The sequence below is a fragment of the Cynoglossus semilaevis genome, chromosome 9, assembly GCF_000523025.1.
Source record: "Cynoglossus semilaevis isolate Cse_v1.0 chromosome 9, Cse_v1.0, whole genome shotgun sequence".
Taxonomy (NCBI): Eukaryota; Metazoa; Chordata; class Actinopteri; order Pleuronectiformes; family Cynoglossidae; genus Cynoglossus; species Cynoglossus semilaevis.
In genome coordinates this window covers 6,794,397-6,819,063 of record NC_024315.1, presented here as the reverse complement: position 1 = coordinate 6,819,063, position 24,667 = coordinate 6,794,397, and the positions used below count along the sequence as shown (strand labels likewise).

The 24,667-nt window shown below is 40.1% G+C and overlaps 4 protein-coding genes, 1 long non-coding RNA gene and 2 other non-coding genes across 9 annotated transcripts in view; 6 read left to right on the top strand and 1 right to left on the bottom strand.

The window, feature by feature from the left end:
• The window catches only part of LOC103383629 (caskin-1-like), a 28,893-nt gene extending 24,634 nt beyond the window's left edge, over positions 1-4,259 (top strand). The window contains exons 22-23 of the mRNA XM_025058467.1: positions 4-197; positions 1,738-4,259. Coding sequence (XP_024914235.1) covers positions 4-197; positions 1,738-1,822 — 279 coding nt within the window. The 3' untranslated portion in view covers positions 1,823-4,259. The remainder of the gene's footprint in view (positions 1-3; positions 198-1,737) is intronic.
• A 476-nt stretch (positions 4,260-4,735) lies between these two features.
• On the top strand, positions 4,736-6,407 carry LOC103383623 (uncharacterized). The gene is made up of 6 exons (XR_522026.3): positions 4,736-4,916; positions 5,092-5,243; positions 5,438-5,496; positions 5,594-5,651; positions 5,846-5,895; positions 6,085-6,407. It is a non-coding gene; the product is annotated as an uncharacterized LOC103383623 (long non-coding RNA).
• On the top strand, positions 5,278-5,364 carry LOC112487551 (small nucleolar RNA SNORD60). The gene has a single exon (XR_003050735.1). It is a non-coding gene; the product is annotated as a small nucleolar RNA SNORD60 (small nucleolar RNA).
• LOC112487552 (small nucleolar RNA SNORD60) lies at positions 5,694-5,777 on the top strand. Its single transcript, XR_003050736.1, has one exon. It is a non-coding gene; the product is annotated as a small nucleolar RNA SNORD60 (small nucleolar RNA).
• A 653-nt stretch (positions 6,408-7,060) lies between the features above and the next one.
• On the top strand, positions 7,061-10,078 carry LOC103383621 (guanine nucleotide-binding protein G(I)/G(S)/G(O) subunit gamma-13). Its single transcript, XM_025058269.1, is given in 3 exon segments — positions 7,061-7,255; positions 9,437-9,550; positions 9,657-10,078. Coding segments are annotated over 3 exon segments (294 nt in total). The 5' UTR covers positions 7,061-7,181; the 3' UTR covers positions 9,763-10,078.
• An 83-nt stretch (positions 10,079-10,161) lies between these two features.
• On the bottom strand, positions 10,162-20,841 carry chtf18 (CTF18, chromosome transmission fidelity factor 18 homolog (S. cerevisiae)). 2 transcript variants are annotated; one of them, XM_017035550.2, is made up of 22 exons: positions 20,571-20,841; positions 20,252-20,341; positions 20,011-20,149; positions 19,715-19,904; positions 19,481-19,573; positions 18,890-18,942; positions 18,659-18,806; positions 18,330-18,554; positions 18,123-18,220; positions 17,892-18,015; positions 17,665-17,801; positions 17,468-17,561; positions 17,283-17,381; positions 16,812-16,942; positions 16,400-16,514; positions 16,030-16,254; positions 15,784-15,933; positions 14,912-15,042; positions 12,352-12,496; positions 12,153-12,248; positions 11,675-11,744; positions 10,162-10,283 (listed from the first exon to the last, which is right to left on the bottom strand). In XM_017035550.2, the coding sequence occupies exons 1-22, from the start codon at positions 20,656-20,658 to the stop codon at positions 10,162-10,164; spliced, it is 2,763 nt and encodes a 920-aa protein (XP_016891039.2). In that variant the 5' UTR covers positions 20,659-20,841. The 2 variants fall into 2 exon arrangements, with proteins under 2 accessions (XP_016891039.2, XP_016891040.1); XM_017035551.2 differs by lacking the exon at positions 10,162-10,283 and having other exon boundaries at positions 10,900-11,744; positions 18,659-18,803.
• A 1,139-nt stretch (positions 20,842-21,980) lies between these two features.
• fhip1aa (FHF complex subunit HOOK interacting protein 1Aa) overlaps positions 21,981-24,667 on the top strand; it is a 24,648-nt gene continuing 21,961 nt past the window's right edge. For both annotated transcript variants that reach the window (XM_017035545.2, XM_017035544.2), the window contains exon 1: positions 21,981-22,268. The gene's annotated coding sequence lies outside the window, so the exon portion shown is untranslated. The remainder of the gene's footprint in view (positions 22,269-24,667) is intronic.

Below are 24,667 nucleotides of genomic sequence, written 5' to 3'. Positions count from 1 at the left end.
GAGGAAGAAACTCAGAGGGAGCAGGTGAAAGAGGCCCCACAAACAGATGAAGCAAAGACGGAGGAGAGTCAAGCCAAAGCAGAGGAGCAGCAGGAGGAGGAGGTGGTGCAGCTACATCTGGAGGAAACCAGTGTCTCCTTGGCTGCAGCTTTGGAGGTTGTGGAGCAACAAATCACAGATGAGAACACACAAACCGAGTGAGTATTTATATTCCCCACTCTGAACCAGTAATATCTGAACACAGTCCCTATGGTAATGTTACGGCATCGAAAACCTTTTTTTGATTTTTTAAATTCCACCCCTTAAATGATTTTTTACTCATTTACCGTTTCCAGAACATTAACCCAGAATCTACTTTCTTCTCAGCTGGAGAAACCGCTGTAACATTCTGATAGACTTTAATTCTTCATTTCTGGGTCAGTGGTGCAGATTCTGTCCTCATTTGCAGCAGTGGACTGGTCTAAATTTACCTCAGCTCTGATTTGTTCCTCTTCCTTCCACATTAACCATCATAGCAGCGTGCAGTGTCTGATGTTCACATTGGTATTCAGAGCAGGACCAGGAGTTACGGCTCCACATAAAGATAAAGTTGTAACCATTAAAGTTTCAGATTGATTTGTTTCAACCTTTCGTTTCTGTGCCATCAGAGAACAGCCGCGGCGGCGGCCGTTCATTATTTTGGCCGTGTCCCAATAAAAGTCAGCCTGTGTTTTGTCTGTAATATTTTTTATTTGAAGCAGCTGAAGAAAAGGTTTCTGTTTGCATAAGCAATAACGTAGAGCTGAGGCGTATAGAAGATAAATCTAGAAGCACATTGGTTTGAACCAGGGCTTAAACCAACCTCCTGACCTGGGGTTGTTTCCGACCCTGTCCTTGAGGTAATATTTTATTTATGTTATTTCTATAAAATACATGTGCACTAAGTTGGTCTGTTCCGTGGCTACATCCTGAGAGAAGTATTTAAAGTGAGCTTTAACCTATTTGTCTGTTGTGGATCAGTGTCGCCGCAGTTACTGCAGCAGGCATCTGTGTTCAGCAAGGCATTGAAGAGAAGAAGCTGCTGTGCTGAGCAGCTGCTCAGTGTCTGGACTCGCAGCTCAGTCAGTCAACTGCTGCTCAACACAGCGCGTCACTGCTTCAAATGTGTGGTGGTTAATGGTCCTTTGAAGTGAAGTGAAGAACTTCAAAAACTAAACTCAGGAAACTCATGCAATTATTAGGAATACAGATGAACAATATTTAAATAGTTCCAGAGAAGAACTGGATTATTTTATTCATAATATTGGAAAAATATAATTTTCCAGAAAATTAATCCTGGTTGTTTAATGACCCATTGGACATCCCAGACCATAACAGATCTACTGGTTATCATTACTTTAAGGTTCCAAACATCACAGAAAAATAAACATTTTACACCACGTAAACACATTTTACAAGACCTTCACCTTCAGATCTTCAGTCCTGTCGGAAGTATATTCACTTACATTCTATGGTCATTTTTTGTACAACATTTTGAATTAGGAAATTTGAATTAATTATAAAACTCCAATTATATTAAAATTATTTGAACCAATTGCTCAGTATATTTTTGACACACTAATAATTTTTTTAACAATATTTTTGAATTCTTCAAATCTCAGATTGAATAAAATGAAAAATAATCTGTGAAAGTCTGTGCCTCGTTATCAGCTAAACTCTTCCTTCTCCTTGTCGTCCGTCTCCCTGCTCTCCTCCCAGCAATAAGACAACCGTCTCCATCTTGGACGACATCGGCAGCATGTTTGACGACTTGGCAGACCAACTGGACGCAATGCTGGACTGATCTGCTGCCAGTGTGTTGTTTCCAGCTGGCTCTGCGTCCGTTTCCCTCGTCATGTGTAGGTGTATGAAGACGGCCCAGTTCTCCTGAGGCTCGATGCTGGGGCTTCGTGAGTGTGTGTTTGATTGAGAGCAGTTGGTGCTCCTCCTGTGTCTCTGTACAGTCCACTGAGAAGAGCCTTCTTCAGGAGGTGCAGTAGCGGTCAGTATGCCTTTCAAAGCAAAGAGGCTGCTATAGCACTCTAAGAGAGTCACCACCACCACCACCACCACCACCACCACCACCACCACCTGACCTCAGATGTCAGTGTGGACTGAGAAGCACAATCATCTTCCTCCACCTTACTGTTACTCTCCACAGACTGTGTCGAGGAGAAAGACGCTGCTGCAGTCAGACAGTCAGACAGATCAACAAGGATAAGCACATTAACTGACTGACAGGTAGAACTAGGTACACCAGATGCAAACAGCCGAGACGCTGAAGGGGATTTTTTTAAAAGCACACGCGAAAGTGGGGGGGGGCGCTTTTCTAGCCGGTCCCGCTCCTTTGATGTCACCAGGATGCAATTTTTCAGAAGAATTGTAGCCTCCGTTCCTCTTCTGTTCTCGTGAAGAATTGTGGGTACCTACACTTCCTGAGTTGTGTGTCGTCTCTCTCGTTCCCGTTGTAATTGTTGTTGCTGTTGTTAATGTTGTGTGTGTGACTCCTGCTGATACTCATGTCTATGTCCTTCAAATCACTACAATAGTTAAAACCACAGTGTCCACGCTGAGACACTCACTAAGATACAACGAATACACAGAAAATGAATCATTTTGCTCAGTATTAAGCTTCATCTACAAGAGTTTAAAGGTGCACTGTGTAAGATTTAGGTAATCATTCCAAGTGTTTTATTTATATTGTCAAACTGGCATATAAAGAGTGAAACGGTGTTCATCAGTATTAAAGATTAATTAACATTAAAATATATTTTTTATGGTTATTTTAGCTTATTTTACCAATTTAGAAGCTTAGTTTAAAAAAAAAAACACGTCCTTGTTAGATTTGCAGATAAATTAGCAAAACATTTGACTCAGTGGCTCCCCCTGCATCAGACATGTTCGTGAATTTCGGTTACGTAGTTTTTTCACCAGTCACTGTCCTGTTAGAAACGCAGTATTTGTTGTCATATTTCGCTTTAGTTTGTGAACACAGGCATGTAAGAGCATGAAAAATAAGGATATACAGAATTGTGTTAATGTTTTAATTTAATATTGATTTTATCTGTCCAGACAGGGGCGGCCAAAAGACCAGATGTGGCCTGGGGGCCTGTACATGCCTGGGTGTGAAAAGGTTAATTCTTCCACATGTTTTTACTGTACATTTCCCTAAATAGAATTCATTTTTTACCCAAGCCTGAGTCTTCTCTACAGAGGCTGCCAAGTTGAATAACCACAATCTTCAGTTTGTCCACATTAGACAAATATTTCATTCATTGACTTTTTAAAGACTCTAATATGATGTCTGACGTTCTTGAGAAGCATCTTGCTCAATTCTATCCAGTGTACCTTTAAATGACAATGAACTTACATTCAAAATCACATATAAAAGCACACTGATATGATGTATACCCTCGCCCAGCTTCTGCAAGTATTTTTTTTAACCTATACTTTAATGTTTTCTATTATACTTCCTGATGACAGTTAAAACATGCCTGGTATTTAAGCCTGTAGAGCTCCCTCTAGTGTTTGTTAGTGAAATTGCCTTTTAATCTGCAAATCTCTTGTCTTCCACCTTTACCTGAATATATTTATTTATTTTTATTTGTTAATCCTGGTATGTCTGCATCTCTTTGTGCCTTGGTAGTATTTTTTTCTGTGTTAAAATCATGTCTTTATTTTTTTTATGTTGTTTTCCATCATTGATCTCAAAAGTAAAGGCTTTCCTCCGTTTTCCTTACAATTCCTCAATGTCTATAATGTCTATCGTAGCTTGTTGTGACTTCTTTGCAATATGATCAATGAAATAAATGGCCCTGTCTTAGTCCGTTTGTTCCAGCTGAGAAGCCTTGTTGGAGCCTGTGTGAGCCCATCTCTGAGCTGTAATAACAGTCGGCTCTGCTCCTCCTCAGCTCCTTCGTTTCCAGTGGTTGTCCCTGTAGTCCGGACAGTACGCCCATTACCAGTGTTTATCCCATTGAAGAGTCTACTTGTATTTTTTTGCTCTTGAAAAACAAAGATATATTTGAGAGACATATGTTCTATGTGAATAATGAGAAAATATTAATAATAATATTGATGGCAACTCTAGACAACAATTTGAGGTCAGCTGATTGTGTGTGTAAATTTATGGTTGAATTTTGGCTGTTTTGTGACGGCTCTTGTACCATGGTTGAGTGAAGGTTGTGTTCCTGTACAGCTGTGACCAGAATAAATGTGTACAATAAACATTATAAAATGTCTGGCTATTATTTCATCAATTAAAGAGAAAGAACGTAGAGTGCTGACTTTTTCCATGAAACAACAACAAAGCCTATGTACTGTATATTATTTATGTAAACAACAACAAAGCCTATGTACTGTATATTATTTATGTATATTCACTACCTATATAAATCAAGCATATACATTTAAAGTGTTTTAATACAGGAAAAAAATCCCACTGTCTTCAATATAAGATGTATCAAAATAATTTATTTATTCAATTGTGTTCTTTTATAAATATTTCTGTGGATGATTTTTTGCTAACGGTAAAAATTAAATGAGTTAAAAAGTAAAGAGAAACAAAGAAAATAAAACTAACTAAGAAAAGGTGAATTATTTAAGTTATTAAAGAGATTTAAATAAGACAGATTTCAACCATTGCAAGGAAGAGTTGTTCAGAGGAGGAGGAGCAATAGTCACCAATCAGAAGTTTTAGTTTTAGTAAATGGGCGGGACTTCCTGTTGAAGAACCTCATGTTGTCGGGTAGTTAATTCTCTCCCTCGCTGCTCTCTGAATAGTAAAGACGTTGGTCATGTTGTCTCGTGTTTTTCTCCCTCGTGTAGTTTCATCGTCACAACAGGCTGAACAAACGAACGCCGTGGCGTTTTGTCATTATTTGCAAGAGCAGGAAATGGTGAGTAGTAAGTAAGGTTTGTTTTAACATGTGGACGAGTTGCTACTGCTGCGTTGGCCTGAAGAGCCACACGTTGGCGAAGTAACACAACTTGAATGAATTGTACCGGGCTGTTGTAATCCTGTGGTTTATAAGAGATTATGTTAAACTAAGCATCGTCTGAATAATATTACAGATGAGAGCGGAGACACAGCTGGACAGCAAGGCGCTGTTTAGCGGACTAAAGACCTGGAACAGGCCAAACTTCCGGTCGTAGACTCCCAACTCCAAGACGCCATGATGGCGCTGATGCCATGTGGAAGTGAAGCTTGTTGACCACAGAAGCTGGTGAGTCTGTATCTTGGTCACTTGAAAGAATTTGAGCCAGTGATGACAAACTTAAATATTTCTGACACCTACTATGAGCGCTGACCTTCAGCCACTGATTCTCTCTTTGTCCTGAGGCCTTGATGTCACATTCATTTGTTTACTGTAATAAATGGAAGCTTGACTCAAATTGATCATTTAAAATAATTTCACAGGTTAAAATGCGCCAATTTCAAAGTAGTCGCAGGACGGGCTCTCTCCAGCATATGAAGTGGTGAGTACGTCTTCTGAATATATTTTGGTCAGCTCTGGCTAGATGTTTGTGTGATATTCAGGATGTTTCTCATGTTGAATTTTCGTTGACATTTCAGATGGACCGAGTTGATAAATCCAGTGATGATCGTGTATAGTGTTGCGTGACCAAGAATGGTGAGTGGCCATAAAAAAAAAGGACATTATCAAAATCTTCAAAGCCTGTGATGACAATAAAACTTTCTGACACCTTCTATGAGAGCTGAACTCCAGCTCCTGATTCTATATTTTTTTCTGAGGCCACTGTTGTAAATGTAAGATTTGATACTACAGCTATGTGAAATTGAAGTACACTGTGTTTGCTCTTACAGAGGCTATTGAAAGTGGTTGTTGCAGTGACGTCACATCTGGTCAGTTTGTGGTAAGTTCGAGTTTTGTTGTTTTGTTATACAGCTGTGATGTTGCCGTTGATGAAACTTTTCTTCTGACACCTCATATGAGAGCGATAAGCTCCTGATTCTAGCTTTTTAATAATCTGAGGCCATCTGCATGTAATACAATGTGCAATATCACCAATGCTATCTAGTCTAATTAACTTTTTTTCTTACAGATTTTTTTTTCTTCCACGTTACAAAGACAATCAACCTCCAGAATGGGCCTGACCTCCAGCTGTTCGTCAAGACTTGATGAATGTGGTGCAATTTATAAACTGACTATGGCCTTAAATATAATAAGTTTCCCAATCATTTTGTAATGTTACTCTAAAAATGTCTGTGCTGTTTAATGGTTTAATCCACTTTGTGATATGAATAGGCTATTTTGTTGAGCCACATTTGTGGTTTTCACTTATTGAAATGACTGAATGCTGTTTTACAATGTACTGCTGTACTACCAATTGTGTTTATCAGCAGGTGAATAAACATTTGCTCGGTATTTGTTTTATTTTATTTTTTTTAAAACCTAACTATAAAAAATGTGCACTATTATAAACACCTTGAAAAATGACTGTTTGCTGCATGTATTGACAAGAAATTTAGTTGTGCTTCTAAAACTCTTTAGCTGTGTCTGCTATGAATTGAAAGCTAGTCAAGAATACTGGAAGTGCATATGCTGAAAATGTGACAGCAGATATGGGGACACCCAGTAGTGAAATTTTACTGTAGGTCTAGTATTCAGTTATTTGAGCTAAATGTTTTATACACCAACACATTGCTTATTTATGTGTGTGCGTTATGGGAGAAGTTTGATTAACAAATTATACTCAAGTATTTGACTGTTCAACCTAAGGTTTTAAAATGTCAGCAGTGGAATTGATTTAGCTTTTTATAAGAAATAGTGTTGGTTAGAACATTTTACGTAGGTAACTAAACGTAACAATTTTTTAACCAATCATATTTCAACTATTATGTGTTGCTAGGGCCAAAGAAATCTGCCTTCAGAATCAGGGCTGGCGTCAGTAATCTTAAATAAATGGCAATGACATTTTTAGCCAATCACAGTTGGCGATACCAAGGCCGTCTCGTACGATTACGTTGGCCACTGAGTGATTTGATTGGATGGTCAAATGGCGTCCAGCGACTTACACGCGCGAAAATGTTTGGAGGTGTATATTGCTGTTCACTGCTCCTGTCGAGCGAATGTTGTCAGCGAATTTAAACTAATACACATACGTCTGGACTTTTAGCATTAGCAGGGCGGCGATGGAAAATGACTTGTACGGATAATCTGTTGAACAGTCTTGTTGTTGTCTTCTTGAGAAAAGGGACGGAAGATGGATTTTGGTGAGTGAAATAATACATATCTTTCCCAGTAGAGGCCTCAACTTCCGGTCAAACACGCCAGGCCAGCGTTTAGGTGTACAGCTATCTATTTAGCTGACATTATTTAAATATACGTGTATTCTCCTATAGCGCCCACAGATGGGCAGTTGTTGAAACACAGAAGTAAAAGAGTTAGCCTCATTTTGAATCGACTAATGGGCAAAACAAATGGTTTCCTAAAGCCAGTCGAGTATTGTTGGTGTTCTTTGGTTCTTTTGGTCAGATTAAAAAACGTTTTGTATTCTATATAGTTAAGGTATAAAGTGGATATGTTTTATTTGCGAGATTGTTGGCGCTCATGTGAAAGTTTTCTCACTGGGCACCAAACAGTGGACGCTCTTTCCGTTTGGACTCGACCTCAACCTCGGCCTCAGGTTCTTCCTCCACATTTGCGTGTTTCCTGCCTGTGCTATGAAGATTTCCATACAGGTGGCGTCCTGTGCTTGCGAATCTCATTTGCCTGTCAAAGCAGACGGAGGAGCTGCGTTTCTCCGCCCTGCGCCTCCTGCATCCAGTCGCTACGAGAGCGGAGCGCAGGGGAGTGTCCTGAGCATACACACACACACACACACACAACCAACCGCCGCCTCCTCCTCTTCTCCTTCCTCCCTCACGGTTGATTCCGAACTCATCTGCCGGTTAAACTCCTCGTTCCCCACACTCTCCGAACGGCTCTCCTCGCATCCTCAGCCAGAGTCCGCGTTCTCATCGGACGGCTACAGAGCGAACGATTCATCGCTCCTCAACGACTGCAGTCGGCCTGACGGTAAGATCTGCTGCTGGTGTGGCGGTGGTGGTGGTGTATTGAGGATGATGATGATGGTGATGATGATGGTGGTGTGTTTGTGTTTGTGTTTGTGTTTCCATCCACATTTAATCACGACACCAGATTTTCTCGTGTTTACGTCGGCGTCCTGCTTCATGATGCTGTTCATGTCAGAGACGGAAAAGCTTCATGGAGCAGGACAGAAAACAGAAGGCAGCAGTCTGTCTGACGGACTGAGTGACGGTAAACTGAGAATGTGTTCAGTGATACAGACGATCCGTATTTCTTTTTTCTAAAAAAAAAAAATATATATATAAAAAATTAAAACGACGTCCAATGATTTAGTTATATATATATATATAAAAAAATTAAAAAACGACGTCCAAGGATTTAGTTTTAGAGAACAGCTGGATGATGGAGATGCAGCGGGATGGGGAGGAAAACGGCCGACCTACTTAGATCCATTAAGAGATGAGGAAGAGGAGGAGGTGGAGGAAGAGCAGGAGGGTAGAAGGAGGAGGAGGAGGCCGAGACAGTTTCCAGTAGGGAGGACTAAACTGGTCCAGGGTTGGCCTGAACTCTGTGGCAGGGTGGGGCTGCACACTTTACCATAACTACATGTAAGAGCCAGTAAGGGCAGCAACTTTACACAGTTATTCCCCCTGAACTGATGGAATAAAGTATTAATACCTACCAATTACTGCACATCACTTATTCCATATGTTAAAATAGGACACTTTAACCACACTGTGGTAACCTGGAGACTGGAGAAGATTTATTTATGAGCAGATTAAGTTTATCTGACTGCTTCATGTATGATATAAATCATATATAATAATATATATATGATATAAATCATTAACACCAAACAAGGAAAAGCACAAATGTTATCATGCTGGGATTTTTTGTCACTTTTTGTCTTTACAACCTTAAACTAATATCACTGATGTGTGTGATGTCATGTTCACTGTCATTAAAGGTATAGTGTTTGTAATTTCCTTAGAGTGAACCATTGAACTGCATTAAAGTAATCTACACATAATTGAAATTGATCAAAGGAAAGTGAATGTTGCTGTAGATATGATTCCAAGGTTTCATTGCTGCTACTGAAGCCCAAAGTAATAATAATAAAAACATTATTTAAGATAAGTGGTAATAAACGTTTTAAATCAGAACTGTTTTATTGTCTTTATGTTATGTAGCTGTTGGTCCCAAACCAGGTTAGATGGACATGGCATTCACTACAGACTACTGAATGTTGTCTAGTTGATGGTTTGTTCTGTTCAGTCCACAGCTGTCTCATTAAAAAGTTACACTTTTGTCAGTGTTTACCAACAAAAACAAAAATCTAACCGTGTGATTTATTTCCAACACAGTTGTGTCATCATGGATGATTTGGACGTCCCACAGATGAGGAGAGAAGTGGAAAGTCTCCAGTATCAGCTGGCCATCAACAGAGAGAAGTCCTCCATTACTGTTACATAATAAGTGTACATCACACACACACATCACACACACACACACACATGCACAGGCACTCAGCTCTCTAAGTGCAGAGGCTCAGATTCATGCTGATGGTGCATTTCTGTTTCACAGACTGGTGAAGTGGATCGAGGGCTGTGTTTGTGAAGATCCCTTCCTCAACCCAGAGCTGATGAGAGCAAACCCCTGGGTAGAAAAGGGCAAATGTGTGATCCTCTAATGATGTCACACACAGACACACGCACAGACACAGACACACACAATCAAACCACAGTTTCATAAAAACTAAAGCATCACACACACTCCTGTACACACTCACAGTCACTCTGCACTAAGTCGCACTCACATTATTAGTAATGTTGTTTATTTATTATTTAGACTGTTGAATGCTGTTATTTTATGTTGAGAGTACGGTGTGTGTGCGAGTGTGTGACCGGGAAAAAAAACTCCAGAGAGGAGGAAATGTTAAACAACACCACGTTTTTATTGGCTCCTTACACCGTCAATCAAAAATAAAGACTGTTTTGAATTTCAAATGAATTGTAGGCTTTTCACACATGGACGTAGAACACAGGAAAAAAGAGAACAGTAGAGAACAGGAACATGTGATCCACAAGTGTTAGAGAAGCTCTCTGATGTAGACGTTTCGTCTGACGGCGTTGGACATGCCCTCGTTGAAGCGGAACCACACGTCACTATTGCCCACTGCTCGTCCCATGGCCAGAACTGAGGACTTCTCACCTGGAGCAAAAAAAAGAAAGAAAAAAAAGAAGTGCTGTTACATTGAGTTAATAAAGCAAATTGCTGCATTTTAACAGGTGTGTGTGTGAGAAATGATTTTCCTCAAAGGTGATAACAGAATATTTTCAGCTGTTCTTTTGGGTAATTTAGTCACAAAACGGGGAGAAGGAACGTAAAGTTAGTCTAAAAATCACTAAATAAAATAGTGGTAAAATAGCTAAATGTTAGCCAAGACAACATGGGTTAAAAAAAAAAGAAAGGTAAAAGGCCATGACATGCATCGATCCTCCACACTAAAGTTCGAAAGCTTCCACAGTAAAAAAAAAAAAAAAAGATCAAAAGGAAACATGTTTTTTAATAAAAAAATAAATCAAACCTTATCTAAGAATAAACGTGTATAGGATGCTAATATAAGATCCTGGTTAAAGGATAGAAAGAACATTTCTATCTTATTTCTATCCTTTGTCTATGAAAATAGAGATACAAAAAAAATGTTATATATATATATATATATATATATATACACAAGCAAATATATGTACATATACGTATATAAGAGGTAATAGAAGAACCTCAATTACTTTAAAACCATTGCTCTATGTTAAACTCATTACTTTGCAAAACCATTGCTCTATGTTAAACTCATTTGTATTAATATCCATGGTTTATTATTGATTTGTGTAAATGTGTGTCTTTGATGGAATAAGTCATATCTCCATCCTTTCAAACAGTCTTCAATTCATCCATCAGCACCGTCTCCCTTCAAATAGTGATGTAATTGGTAACCAACAGGGAAATCAGGGCAGGGATTTAGAGCTCAGCCTATTTTGGTCGACACTGATGAGATTTCCATTTTAACCTAAAAATCACTCACCTGTTCTGCTCTGGTCTTTTAATTTCCTGGGAGCACTGTTTTTTTGAAAAAATGTTTTAATGTGTGCACTTTAATTAATGAATTCCAAGTATGTGTTTCTGAACCAAACACCTGTGGAAAAAAACTGTTGTCCATTTGTCATGTTGTGTCTGTGCAGCTACCGTAACTCAGACTTGGATTTGAGGAGCTTCAAAGGGAACGGTGGGGACGACATTTGTTTTTCTCTTGGCTCATGTTTGAGTAAGAGTTAGCAGAGTGTGGATCCTGCTGAGGCTAATCCTTTCTGTTGACAAGTGAAATATGACACGGCCAACATAATGCTGGCAGCACTGCTGACAGTCCAGTTCCTCAGGCCTGCAGTCTGCCACAGGAGTGCTGGATTAGGAGTGTTGCACAACACTTGTCAGTTATCACCCCCTGGGTGCTGCAGCTGGAGGCCTTTTCCCCACCTGGAGATCAGCTCGTAGCTCTTAAAAGAACCTCCATAACCAAAGTAACTCCATCATCTCTGTCGTACCTGTGAGTGACGACGGCTGTAGTCTCTCAGGTTTGGGTGCGATGGCTCGGCCGAAGAAGTCTTTCTCCGGCTGTGACAATGTAAAACAAAAATTAGTAGGACATTTGTAAATAGTAAAGATTTTTTTGCCATGCTATAATAAGGTCGACACCAGTGAGCGTTCACGCTCCATCAGTCATTAGCCTCATTTCAGAGTTTCTGCATCAGGGACTAGAACCCAGAACCTTCTCTAGTCTCCTGTCGGACCCCCAGAGACTTAAACTAAAAATGTTGTAGAAACCAAAACAAGAAAAAAAAATCATGCTTTTTAAAAAAAAAAAATCTTTGTTGAGTTTGTATACTTGATCCCTGCCCCCCACTTTGGGAACCACTGGACTATCATTTCCATACTGGAAAAGGCAGGTTAGAATATAGTAGTAAACAAATAGGGAATCCTTTAGATTCATCATATACAGTGACAGGCGTTGACTTGACTCACCCTGGTCTCCACCGTGGTCTGTTTGACGATGTTCTCCAGCCTCTGCTGATGGTTACTGGAGGCCTTAGGACCACTGCTCTTCTTCTCTTCCTCTCTCTGCATTGGGAAGACACAGCCAATCAAAAAACCTTTACATTATTAACAAACGCAGCGACCTCATTTTGCGCACATCCTCCACGTCTCTCGGGTGAGGCCTCACCGCTGCAGGGTTTCTCTGCAGCATCATCCGCTCTGCTCTCCTCATCCTCTCCTGCTCCATCTCTCTGCTGATGGTTTGTTTGGCCTGATACGTCAGCTGGCGATGGGGGGGCAGCCCAGGAAACCTCACCACCTCCTCAACACGCCTGCACACACACACACACACACACACACACAGCTACTGTAGAGTGTACACAGTCATATTCAAACATTAGAAAACAGTAATTTACACAAAGTCACTCAAAACAGACTCTGTCTGAACAGAAGAATTTCATATGAGAAACAAATTCACGCCATTTTTGGTAGAAAAGGTTGGTTTAATGAAAACCTGAATCTGACTGTTTTAAATCCTTAATCCTCTTATTGTGGAGCTCCATCCAACACGCACGCACACACACACACACAAGAACAGAAGCAGAATGTTCCGGTAATCTCACACATATTGACTTACTGTGTAGCGCTGGCCAAACTGAGAGCGTGAGTGTGATGATGTCCATGAACTCATTTAAGGTAAAGTTCAATAATCTGAGACTGAGAGACAACGTGATTATTTAAAAATATATAAATAAATATATAATGTTTCACTAATGGTTTTGGGGTAAATTTAAAAAAGGAAGCTCCATAATGTAAGTGTTTTTAATTTGAATGTTTTCTTTGCTAAACTGATGTTTACAATACATTACATTTTTAGTCAACTATAGAACAAGGTCCAAGTAACAGTAACTACATACATACAATTACATATATATTTGTATATATGTACATACATACAGTATATGTATATATTAACTACATCAATTATATTTATTACTATCCAATTTAGTTAACTTTATCTTTGGTCTCTTTGCTGCAGAGCTTTCATCAAGGCAACACCAACAAAACCGAGTGAGACCCTGACACTGAACAGTAAGATTATCTCTTTTTTTTTTTTTTTTTTAAATCTTCATCTGGAATTCCATTTTTTAAATTACTAATATAAACTAAACTGTAGACGGTTGACAAGACTGTATAACAAATATAAATCTTTATAACCAAAACTTTAGACTAGAAGATCTAAATATACGCTAAATAGCTCATGTACTTAGGTGTGTATAAATATGTGAATGTTTATACATATATATTTATTATAATACATGTGTAATATACAAGAACAGGTTTAGATGTAGGATATATTTTCAAAGTTAATGCACAGTACTGTATACACAGTGTTGGTATATGTGTATTTGCATATACTGTATGTAAAACTACACCGTGGATTTAATGTGAGCATTCAACTTTGCATCACTGCACACCAGATGTTACCACTGCGTGCACAGTTGTTGATACTTCGTGTAAATACTCTTTTCCTCTTCACTACTGTTTTATGTACGACTGCTCCTGGTGCATCTGAATTGACCCATGTGTCAAAGTGCATATTTCTTTTCCTGGTGCATCTGAATTGACCCATGTGCCAAAGTGCATATTTCTTTAATTGAATTGAATTACAGTAAGGTGTCATCCACATAATAAGTATTTAACAAAAGTACATCTCATAGACGGACTGTGTTGCAAAATAAAAATAGAAATAAACATTTAATGCCGTTTGCGTGACAAGACAAGTCCTTACCTTGGCTAAAAATAAACAGCAACAAATATTGATAAATCATTTAACTCTGACAACGTCACGCATCAAACCAGAACCACTGGTTCAACATGACCACAAACAAACAGTCACAGAGTCATTCAGAAATTCTCTCCAGAGTTCTAGAGTAGACCTGTGGCCGCTCTTCATCTCTACGTCACGTGTTTAACCCGTGATTCCCAATCTGTTTTCCAGCGGTCAACGAACACATCCTGCAGAAACAGTGCGTCTCCACCGCGTGTCACTCTAGAAGTATTTAAACGCAGGGCCGTGTTTTGCGGTCGTTACCCATCAGAGAGTGTTGTTGTGGTGAGCCAGAGAGGGCAGATAGAGGAACGTGTAGATCAGCAGGAGCAGCAGTAAAGCCGCGAGCAGAGGCAGACCCCAGTTGTTGGTGAACAGCACCGTGTCACAGCGAGCCTGCAGGAAGGAGCCTCCGTGCCTGTTTGACTGCTCCTCCACCCTCATTTAACTTGTATAAACACCGCCGGCCGGGTTTTACACTACAAATAACGTGAGCGTCCTCGAGCGTCCTCAGCAGTCACAACAATGGAGATCCAGAGGTTTTTGTTTTTAAGATAAAAACCACACAGATAATGTTCTCAGATTCCACAGCTCCTCCTACAGTAGATTAATTCTGAAGTCTAACGTTCCTCCGTATCGAGGATCACATCCAGCCACGGTTGAATCATAACTCATCCCAGTCTCATTCCTATCATCTGTTTTTCCATCCACCTGTGCTGTGCCTGCACAGACACACAAACCCGAGGTGTAAAGGAGATTAGCGCCTAAGCCTCCCTGCAGAGAGTCAGTGTGTGGACAGAAGTCGTGACCTTCAGTACCTCAGATACACACACATCTGCTCCCGTCCTCACCGCACGCAGCAGCAGCAGGGGGTGACCATGTCTGTGTTTGTGTGTGTGTGTGTGTGTCTACTCACGGCTCTAGCACGTATGTGTACTGGCCCTCCAGTGTACGGTCCTGCCTGTAGGACAGGTTGTAGGCCAGCATCGTGTTGATCAGCTCGTGCATCTGTTCCTTCTCTCTGTTGCTGAAGAGCTGTGGGTTCACCTGGAACAAACACAGGGACAACTATCAATTTACCCATTCGTTCATCTACAGTTTTACTACTGATCGTGAACGTGTACTTTGGACAGTTCCCCGTTCACAATCGGAGTAGACTAGGGGCACAGAACTACTGCAGAAGAAGGGGTTTGGGGTTAGGGTGCAGAAAGGCAATTCCATTTTAATTTCAACACTTTCTTTGACTGTGTTGTAGTTAAAGTATTTTAATTCTATTTCATTAGAGTTTTGAAGTACGTGGGGGGCACGTGGGGTTCAGGAACGGTCTTATATACGGTATGTTAGAGGGCGCTGCACTTGGGTCGCGAAGGTTTGTGGCTTTTAAAATATGGGTCCCCAGAAAAAAAAGTTTGGGAAACACTGTACTACATAAGAGTGCTGGCTTTCATAATCTAAACTCTTCTAATGTTTAAATAGTCAAAATGCCTCTGGTTCCTGTTTTACATCCTGCAAACTGACAGGTTTCTGCAGCTCCGCCGTCTCAGTAAACCCCCGTTGTTTCATTCATATTAACGACTTCCCCTCAGACGTCGTTTGATGACAGTCGGATCTGAACACCGGTTGTGTCGGCTGCAGCACAGAGCGTCTGCTTTACCGTCTGTTTACACCGTGGGACTCAGCAGGATGCGTCTCAGCTCAGCCAACACTTGGAAAGTATCGGTTTGGAACGAATCAAAAAAACAAATCAAATCCCACGTGTGTACATGACATGTTGGTGTGTTTACATACAGGCCGTAGTTTGGGGCAGATGATGTTGAGCAGAAGCGTCAGAATATCAAGTGTCAGCGTGAGTGTACTGATCCTGCTCCTGATGCATGCTGGGATGTCTGCCAACATGGAGGAAAGAGCATAGCTGCTGGTGAGGAGGCGGGAAGTGGCCTGTGGAGGAAACGACAATGACTCAGAGGGACGAGCTCAGTTACTTTCTAGTTCGGTTCCAGTCAATCTCAGCTAATCCAGTTAATCTGGCCGTACCTCGTGGTGGCTGTGAGGATATTTGATGCGTGGCACATGTGTGTGGGCAAACAGGAAGTGGAATGTGACGGACAGGAAGGGCAGATACTTCATCAGGGAAAAATTCTGATTGTGGAGAATCATTTGGTTCAATCTGTCAGAGAAGGCCAGCCACTCCAGGGCGTCACACACACTGTGCATGTGTGGGTCTCTGACACGCATGGACAGAAAGTTATCGTACAGACCCTGAAGAGGAAGAAGGGGAGGATGAGGAGGAGAAGGGGGGGAGGAAGCACACAGTCATGATATGAGAAAAAGGACATCTGCCATCTGTTACTGTTCTGGCGTCTTTTTTTTCGGTAAAGATGAAATTAAAGGTACAAGTTATTACCTGAGAAACCTTTTCATATTCTCCACTTGATGAAGACAAATGCAGAATGTGCTGAAACCTCTGAGCTCCTCCTCCTGAGCTTGGCGCCTCCTCAAACCCCCCGCCAAAACGTTTCCTTAAAAATGACATGATACAGATATTTAGAAGTAAAATAGATATTTTTCTAGAGCAGGAAAATAATGATTAAAGCAACAATTGTTTTGAAATGATGTTATGTGTCGGCTAAAGTTCAAAGCTTTTTCTAGAGCAGGAAAATAATGATTACAACAATTGTTTTGAAATGATGTCAACTAAAGTTCAGTAACATGCTTTGTAACAACCTGCTAAACCCCACCCCGATATTTTCTGCGAAAGTCGTTATCTTTACAGAAGTTAGGTCTAAAAACAAGCAAAACAAGTGAAAACTGGATACCGTTTAGTACGTGGTAACTGGAAGATCTCCTGCCACAGATGAAACAGGCCTTTGTTCTGGTCCTTCTGACCCACAGATAGACACTGGATGGTCCTGGTGTCCAGCTGTTTGTAGCCGCGGCCGTGAAGAAACTGAAAGTACAAGTACACAAAGGTCAAGGTCTAGACTGCCAGAGAAACTCCCATGGTGCACTGAACGTTCTTTCTCCCTCTGTACATACTGATACACATTTAATGTTCACTTAAAGGTTAAAGGAAGTTAGTGATTTAATAAAAATGTAATGATTGGTTGCATTTTAGACTTTAATATAATGATAAAGCATTCAGAACTGAAACTGTTTTGTCTGTATTTTCAATTTTAAAATAATTTTCATCATGGAGCTTTTTAAAAAAAACCATTTTGGAGCACACCAAGAGCCTGGATTAAAGGTCTGTTGTGGGTAATCAAGTTTTTCAAAGAGGTGCCGCCCACCTGCAGTGTGTTGATACAGGACCTGATGTCATTGTCTGTCTTCTCACACAGTGACATCAGAGCGCCTGTGTCTGTCTTCATCCCCTGGCGAAGTGAGATCTGGAGAGGAAAGGTTAGGATAAAGGGTTTGGATTATGTAGGAAAACTGACTGTGTGAACGGGTATGTGTTTGTTTGTGTTTGTACCTCTGACAGTCTCTGTGCCAGGCGAGAAGGCTGAGTCTGAGGGAAGGCCAGGAGAAAGGCCTGCTGCCTGAGAGGCCTCAGAGCTGGAACATAACTGAAACATCACACCAGTAATAATAACATAAGAAACACTTCAAAAGATACAGGAAGTGAAAAACTTTGTAAGCGCTCCGAAAGGTCATCGCAGCTTCTCTTACAGGTCGTTACAGATGCAAATAATTGGTCGCAGCAGGATGGACTCCTTCTTCTTTTTCTTCTTTGCAGCCTCTGAAGCAGCTTCTGCTCCAGGTCCGTCCTTCCTGTTCAGAGTCGCTAACAGAATGTTGATGGCAGCCTGTTGATAAAAAAACAGCTTTAACTATGAGAAGTTTTTTTTAACATGATCCACCACTAAATCCATGTTTTAATGATTCCCTGAACTTACAGCAGGAGCTCCATCAATCTCATCAATAATGAGACAGTTTGGTCTCTCATTGGCTCCTAACACCGACTTCATCTGCGTTGCCATGTCGATGCGCTTCTGGAAGACCTCAGCACTGCGGTCATCACTGCAATAACACCAGCGGCAGCAGAGGTCAGAAGAAAAGAGTTTTAATTTTGACACTTTTTAAAATATTTTTATGTTTCGGGTTATTCTGGATTTGGTTTTATTGACCTGGCATTGATTTCCACCACATTGTACCCAGCATGCTTTGCAATAATGTGAGCCAGGGTGGTCTTCCCCAGACCAGGAGGACCAGACAGCAACGCCACCTAGTGAAGGAGAAATTCAATTCTTAAGAAAAATGACATTAAATTCTTAGACATAACTAAAGGTAAACAGACATAAATAACGATAACGAGGATAAAACAGAATTTGAACCTTATATTTGGGTCGTTTGTACTGGTCCAGTTCAGCGTCCAGAATCTCCTCCGTCATCTCAATCTTGGTTTTGAAGCGGTTTGGATTCTGGTTGCTCTGGTTTGGTTTGAAAGTGTGTTGATTGGGAGCCTGTCTGTCCGTGCGGGGAGCCCGGATCTTTCTCTCTTTTCCGAACACAACTGTGTCCCACAGTTTCAGCCACTTGAGCAGACAGCGGTTTGTAAACTACAGAGAAGCAGCAACAGTAAAGTTCTGTCAGTGTTTCAATTGTTGTGCATGAAAGACTTGTTTTTTTATTTCTACTTGGGATCCTACAGAACAGAACTTACATCATCACTCAGGAGCTCGGTGTACTGTCGAGGTGAAAATCTGTCGACCCACAGACGAGAGGTTTGACCATCGTCATCTACACCTTTGCTGCTCTCTTCTTCTTCTTCTTCTTCCAGTTCAGGCTCAACAATCACGTTGTTAACACTGCTGTTGTGAGACAAATAATCAAAGACCATAAAAAGAAAATATTCCACGTGTTATGAATGTAGTGAAAATAACTCTGGTGTTACCTGGTCAGCAGCTCCGTGAGCCTCTGAGATTCCTCCACGACCTGCTGATGGCGCTGTGCGATTAAAAAAGAAAAGGACATTTTAACTGTTGGATTCCAGTTATGTTGTTGATGCATGTGATTTGTTTATACTTATCTAGTGCTTCCCTCAGAATCTAACAAATAATTTACATGCTTCTTTGAGCGTGTAGTGCAAAAACTTAAGGCAGGTGTGTACATTTACTAACCCTCCACCTCCCTTTTTCTGCATTGTTTTAGTGGAAGCAATTGCAGAGAATCATTAAACTGCAGAAGGCACAGTTGTCTTTGTCAAAAAACATCTGGGTCGTGGACTACAGTTGTGCCTTGCTCTGCGGCATAGGAAGTTAACAGCTTCCAGTATATATTCCAACCAAATTTTAATGCACACTTTAGAATTCATAATAAAATACCTAAAAATGACCCAGAAACACAGGATTGTTTGTTTGTATTTGTTAAAAATGGCTCTTCTAGTTCTGGTTCTCAAAATCGAAAACTGAACTCAGCTTTGACCTCTGAGGGTCAGTGTGAGGTGGAGGACACTTTAATCAGCAGCATACAGTAAATAACTCACCCTCTCTGCTTCCTGCTCTCTCAGGACATTTATTGGCACTGCCAGCAGACCCAGTGAGCCCTGGAAGTTAGGAGCCATTCTGGAGTCCACTATCTAAAAAACAACAACAACAACAACATGATTTGTTAAAACTGAAAGTTCACACAGATGAGCATCAGACCCGAGGAGGGTGAATATGTCCTGGTTTCACAGTATGTTTCACAATGCCGATGTGTGACAGCTGGGGAGTTGAACCTTTGGCCCGGTGTCTTCCTTCTGTCGCAGGTACACCCGTGTTCCTGATGAGTCTGTAACAGTGATAAAGTCTCCCTGTAATGGAGGTCGCCTGAGCACGTGCAGTGATGGTGGAACCACAGATGGGGCTGGGACAGGTGTTTCTGGGATTGTAGCGAATCCACTGATATCCAAAGAAGCAGACGCCGACCTAGAAAATACACACGTATAGTATATCAACACCTGCAGCTCAATCTTTACACATGAGACTCTCTTGACCTTTTAAACCTACTCAACTAAACATTCCTCACTCCTACCTGAGGGTTTGAGAGGGTTCGTATTGCTCTGGAGACGATGGGGGTGTGATGTCAGTACCCTGAGGTGGGGGTTTGCTCTTTTGAGAGAAAAGGCGCTTGACCACCCCTGTTTCCTGCTTCTGCCTCTTTGCTTTTGGAGCTAGAAGGACAACATCTCCCATTTAGGTCCAAGTTCAGGACAATAACAAAAGTCCACACAGAAAAACACACAACATCAGGAGTGATCCGAGAGAGAACTCACTGGTTGGCTGATCATCCAGGAGGTGTTCTATATCTGCGATGTCATCTCCTGTGCGCTGATTTTGACGTGCCAATGGCTTGGGAGGTTCCACTGACATGAACATCAACATAAAAATCAAAGCTAATCATGATCTAATTTATAATTTAGTAAATACTTTTTACTAAATTACGGGCTCCAATTTATAGTTTGAGACCATATCAAACCTAATGACCTCATAGCATTTTATTATGTTAATAATCGCGTGATCGATCTGTGATCTCTTTTAAAATAAACATTGAATTTGTGACAAATGAAGGCTAGTTGGTTAAAGTGAACTCACCGTCCATCTCAGCCAAAACCTCCAATTCGTCAGCGAACTGTTCCTCAAAGTCATCTTGTTCGTACAACAGCTCCTCGTATTCCTCCATGTCACAAGATGTCGTTCTACTGGCCGCAAAGACCCATACAATTTTTAATGTAAAAAAAATCTATAAATTCCACAAGACCAGCCGATTCTACAGTGACAATTTCCCGGCAATTTTTTTGTTATGGTATTTAACTTCCGGGTTACACAAATCTTCTTCGTCGTCTTCTTTATGTCCTTCATGCAAAGTGAGAAATACCGCCACCCTATTTGTAAAGGAAACCTTTCGGAACGACGCTAATCTAAAGTCTAATTTAACGTTATCTGTATAACTATTAATATATTCAGTTCGACCTGTTTTTCGATTCTACATATACTTCACATTTTTAAAGCAAAATTGTTTGTATGGGTGATAATTGTGGCCAAGAATTGACGTAAGCCTTAAGACGTGGCTAAGTGGAAATTTACTTTTCTACCACTAGATGTCCACATAGACCGATATATGGATTTTATGACTTGTTCGTTATAGTGCAAGAATAAATGTCAACAATAAAGTTGTCAGTACATTGTTATTATTATATTGTAGTTTTATAGCAAACTTCCAATCTGACTTTGCTGTACATTAAAAATAAAATCAACATTCACAAGAGTGTGAAAAATTGTAAACATAAATTATTATTATTTTACATCATGTACATGACAATTAAAAGAAAAACAGCGGGATTTAATTTTTAATATTTAAAATGGCCTAGAAATCACATAGGTACTCTATCTCATTTAAAGAAATTTGACCAAGAAGAAATTAGTCATAAAGAAAGTTACATTTAAAAAATAGATAACATTAATTACCCTAAATGTAACACATTTAATACTAAAACGTTGTTTAAAGATAAGAGACATGATTGACCAAAATAAGCAAAAACTTAAGTGAAAGTAATAAAGTGCCAAAATGAGTCATTGTATTATTATGCATATGATTAAACACACAATTACAAAAAATACTGCTAACTTATTTTCTTATCTAAAATGTCAACCAATATTTTCACCTTGAAATGACATTTCACATATGTAAAAACATTAATATTGGTACTTGTTAACACTGTTATGTTCACTTCATAGGACCTGCTGCACACTTAGGTGTAATCATTAGTTAATCAGCAAAATGTAGCATTATGTAAGACTACAATTTTACAGGCAATTTTACAGGTAAAGGTAAAATGAAGATGTTTTTAGTACTGGAGTGCGTTGGGGACACAAGAAGGGAAACACGCCCAAGGCACTACAAGCTAGCACCGCCCCTGTTCGTAATGTAGTTTGTCAGCTCATTGGAGGTGGACCGGGTAAGCGCTGGTTCAGTGGGTGGAGCCTAAACCTCAGTGGGAGGAGCCTTAGATGAGGGTTTGTGTTTATGGGAGAGTGTTTGCGTTTGTGTGTTTGCAGAAGGACAGGTTCAGGTTAAGTAGCCTGGACAGAGATAAAACATCTTCGTGTGGGGTTACCAGAGTAAAACCAAAGAGTTTGTGACCCAAAAGACATTTTTCCTGAACCAGAACTGGATTTAACTGAAAGAGAGAGATAGGAAGAAAGAAAGAAAAGAAGAGTGTGTAACGACTGTTTGTGCTGACAGACGCTTTAACGGCTGCTCTGCGCCGCAAGATTCGATCCAGTCTGGCGGTAAGAAAAATGCGAATTCTTATTTTAAACACGGTTGTTGTATTGTGTTCGTTTGCGTGTTTGGCTGCAAAGTTAGGTATAAATCATTTAGTGATGTTTCTGTTGTTGTTGGACCACGTGTATGTGTATGGTTTGGTTATTTATGTCTGCCACTTGGCGGAAACTGTGATTGACAAGTGCGACTGGGTGGATGTGGGTGTGGGTATGGGAGTTTCCACTCAGCTGTCCCAGGACAAACACGGCTTTAACAGAGATTGTTTGATTCAGAAATACCAAGTCTTTAATACTAGTGTTGAGGTAAAGTTTAAACTTCTTCGCTGTGACGTCTTTTGTCCTATTTCCACTCGCGTCTTCGTGCGACCTCACCATAGTTACATGTAGACCCCACCCAGCTCTAATCACCGTGGCATAGTTCACAAGACAACAAACGGTCCACTCCACCGTGGCATAGTTCACAAGACAACAAGACAACTAATTGCTGATCCGTTTAGGAGTTTTATTTATATATAGAAACATGTATTATCTATAAAAACACGTGTTGCTGTAACTGTTAATTAATACTAAAATGAAATATTGTTATGGTAAAACCCAATCTAGTTAGCGTTAGGCATTGTTTCCCAAAATGGGGGGCAGGAACACCTAAGAGGCAGGAGCTTTTGCAGATAAGGTCACACTGAATTGTGACTTTATTTTCAGTTTCATCAGAATGTGCCAAAGTTTATTGTTAATCATTTTTAAAATATATATATATATAGGTTGGCTTATAAAATAATCAAATGAGCAATCTGATGTTTTTTCTTTTAGTTGTGTATTATTTCTGCAGACAAAACTTGGCTGTTTGGACTCGTTTTAATTGGGTTTCATTCTCCAGAATTTTTTGTGTGTGCTGTGGATTTCTTGAGAGTCAATAACTTTACATTTAGTCATTTGTGTTTGTTCTTTGTCAACATTAAGTCATTTTTCAGTTGAAAGACAAGATCAGTAAGATCAGGTTTTGTGGCTGACTACTTGAAGTTTCATTTATTCTTCTATCTTCAAGGTTCCTGGAACATTAACACGTTTCCATGGAGCTAATATATGTTTTCTAATTGTCAGTATACACATTCTCACATCATTGTTATTGTCAATCCGTGTTTCAATGCGGGAGCGTTCCGTCTCTAAATATAGATGAGAAATCTTTGGCCAAAGAGTTCAAGTATTGTTTTATCTGTCTGAATTATACAGTTCCAGCGTACATCATGTTTTTTCTAAGTTGTACTTAGTGTTCTTTAGTCTGATGAGGATGTGTCTCTTCAGCAGGGGTGAAGTTTTGACTTGCTCTGTCCATTACTGTACAGACTGCTGGAAACTGGTTGACACTGTAGTGAAGACTTGTACATACAAGTCTTTTTTTAATGAATTCCTGGCTGGTGATTATTGGGTCTTCAGAAAATAACTGATTTTCAGAAACTTATGCTTCTTCTGCTCTGTTCTGCGTGGCTTTCTACTATGTGGTTGTTGACACGTATATACAAAAACAGATAACTGTTTCACATCTACCATCGTGATGAGCTGCTGTTCGCTCACGGCAGAGTTATTTCACAGTCACATACTGACAGGCAGCTCATGTGTCCTAATGAGCTCTGAACTCACGTATCCATTGTGAGGCAAACACAATGTAGAACGGTGCAGAGTTTCCAGCAAACATCATTAACTTTTCATGGCGGTGTCGTTTTTTTCACAGGTGATTCTTCCACCAGTGAAATCAGGGCTTTCCTCAGACAGCTGTTGTAACCTGAGTTTTCTGTGGAGGAGAGGATATATCACAGCAAATTGCCTAAACTGTGTTTTTGTTTTTCTCGGTGGGTGAAAAAGCCAGACTTGTGTGATTTATAACTCTGGCGTTGGGAGGACTCTTGTGTGTGAGCTCCTGGTATAGCTATATTTGTTGGAACATTCAAAATAATGTCGGGATTGTGCGGACATATTCAGGTCCACTCTGAGTGAAAGGGAATTTTGAGGTTCAAGATTCAGTTTAGAGTTAGGATTGAAATTAGACTCAGATTAGAGTTAGGGTAAATATTAAGATTAGACATATATTTGTAATAGTTGAGGTCAGAGTACAGTAAGGGATCTAGGAATGTGCTTTATATATGTATGTGAAACCATTTTATTTTTACTTAAAATGTAGTGTTGCTGGGAGACGTAAACATATCTGATTATGACCCTTGAGAAAGGGGAAATAAAATACTGTATATATAATTTTTTGTAAATTGCTTTTCTTTTTAAACTTCCTTTTGTAAACCGTTTACATTCGACCTCCTGAACCTTAACTTGTGCATTTGCCTGACATGCCATCCCTCATTTCTCTGTGCATGTACATGTGGCTCAGGATCTGGGTCATGAATCTGGAGCGTATT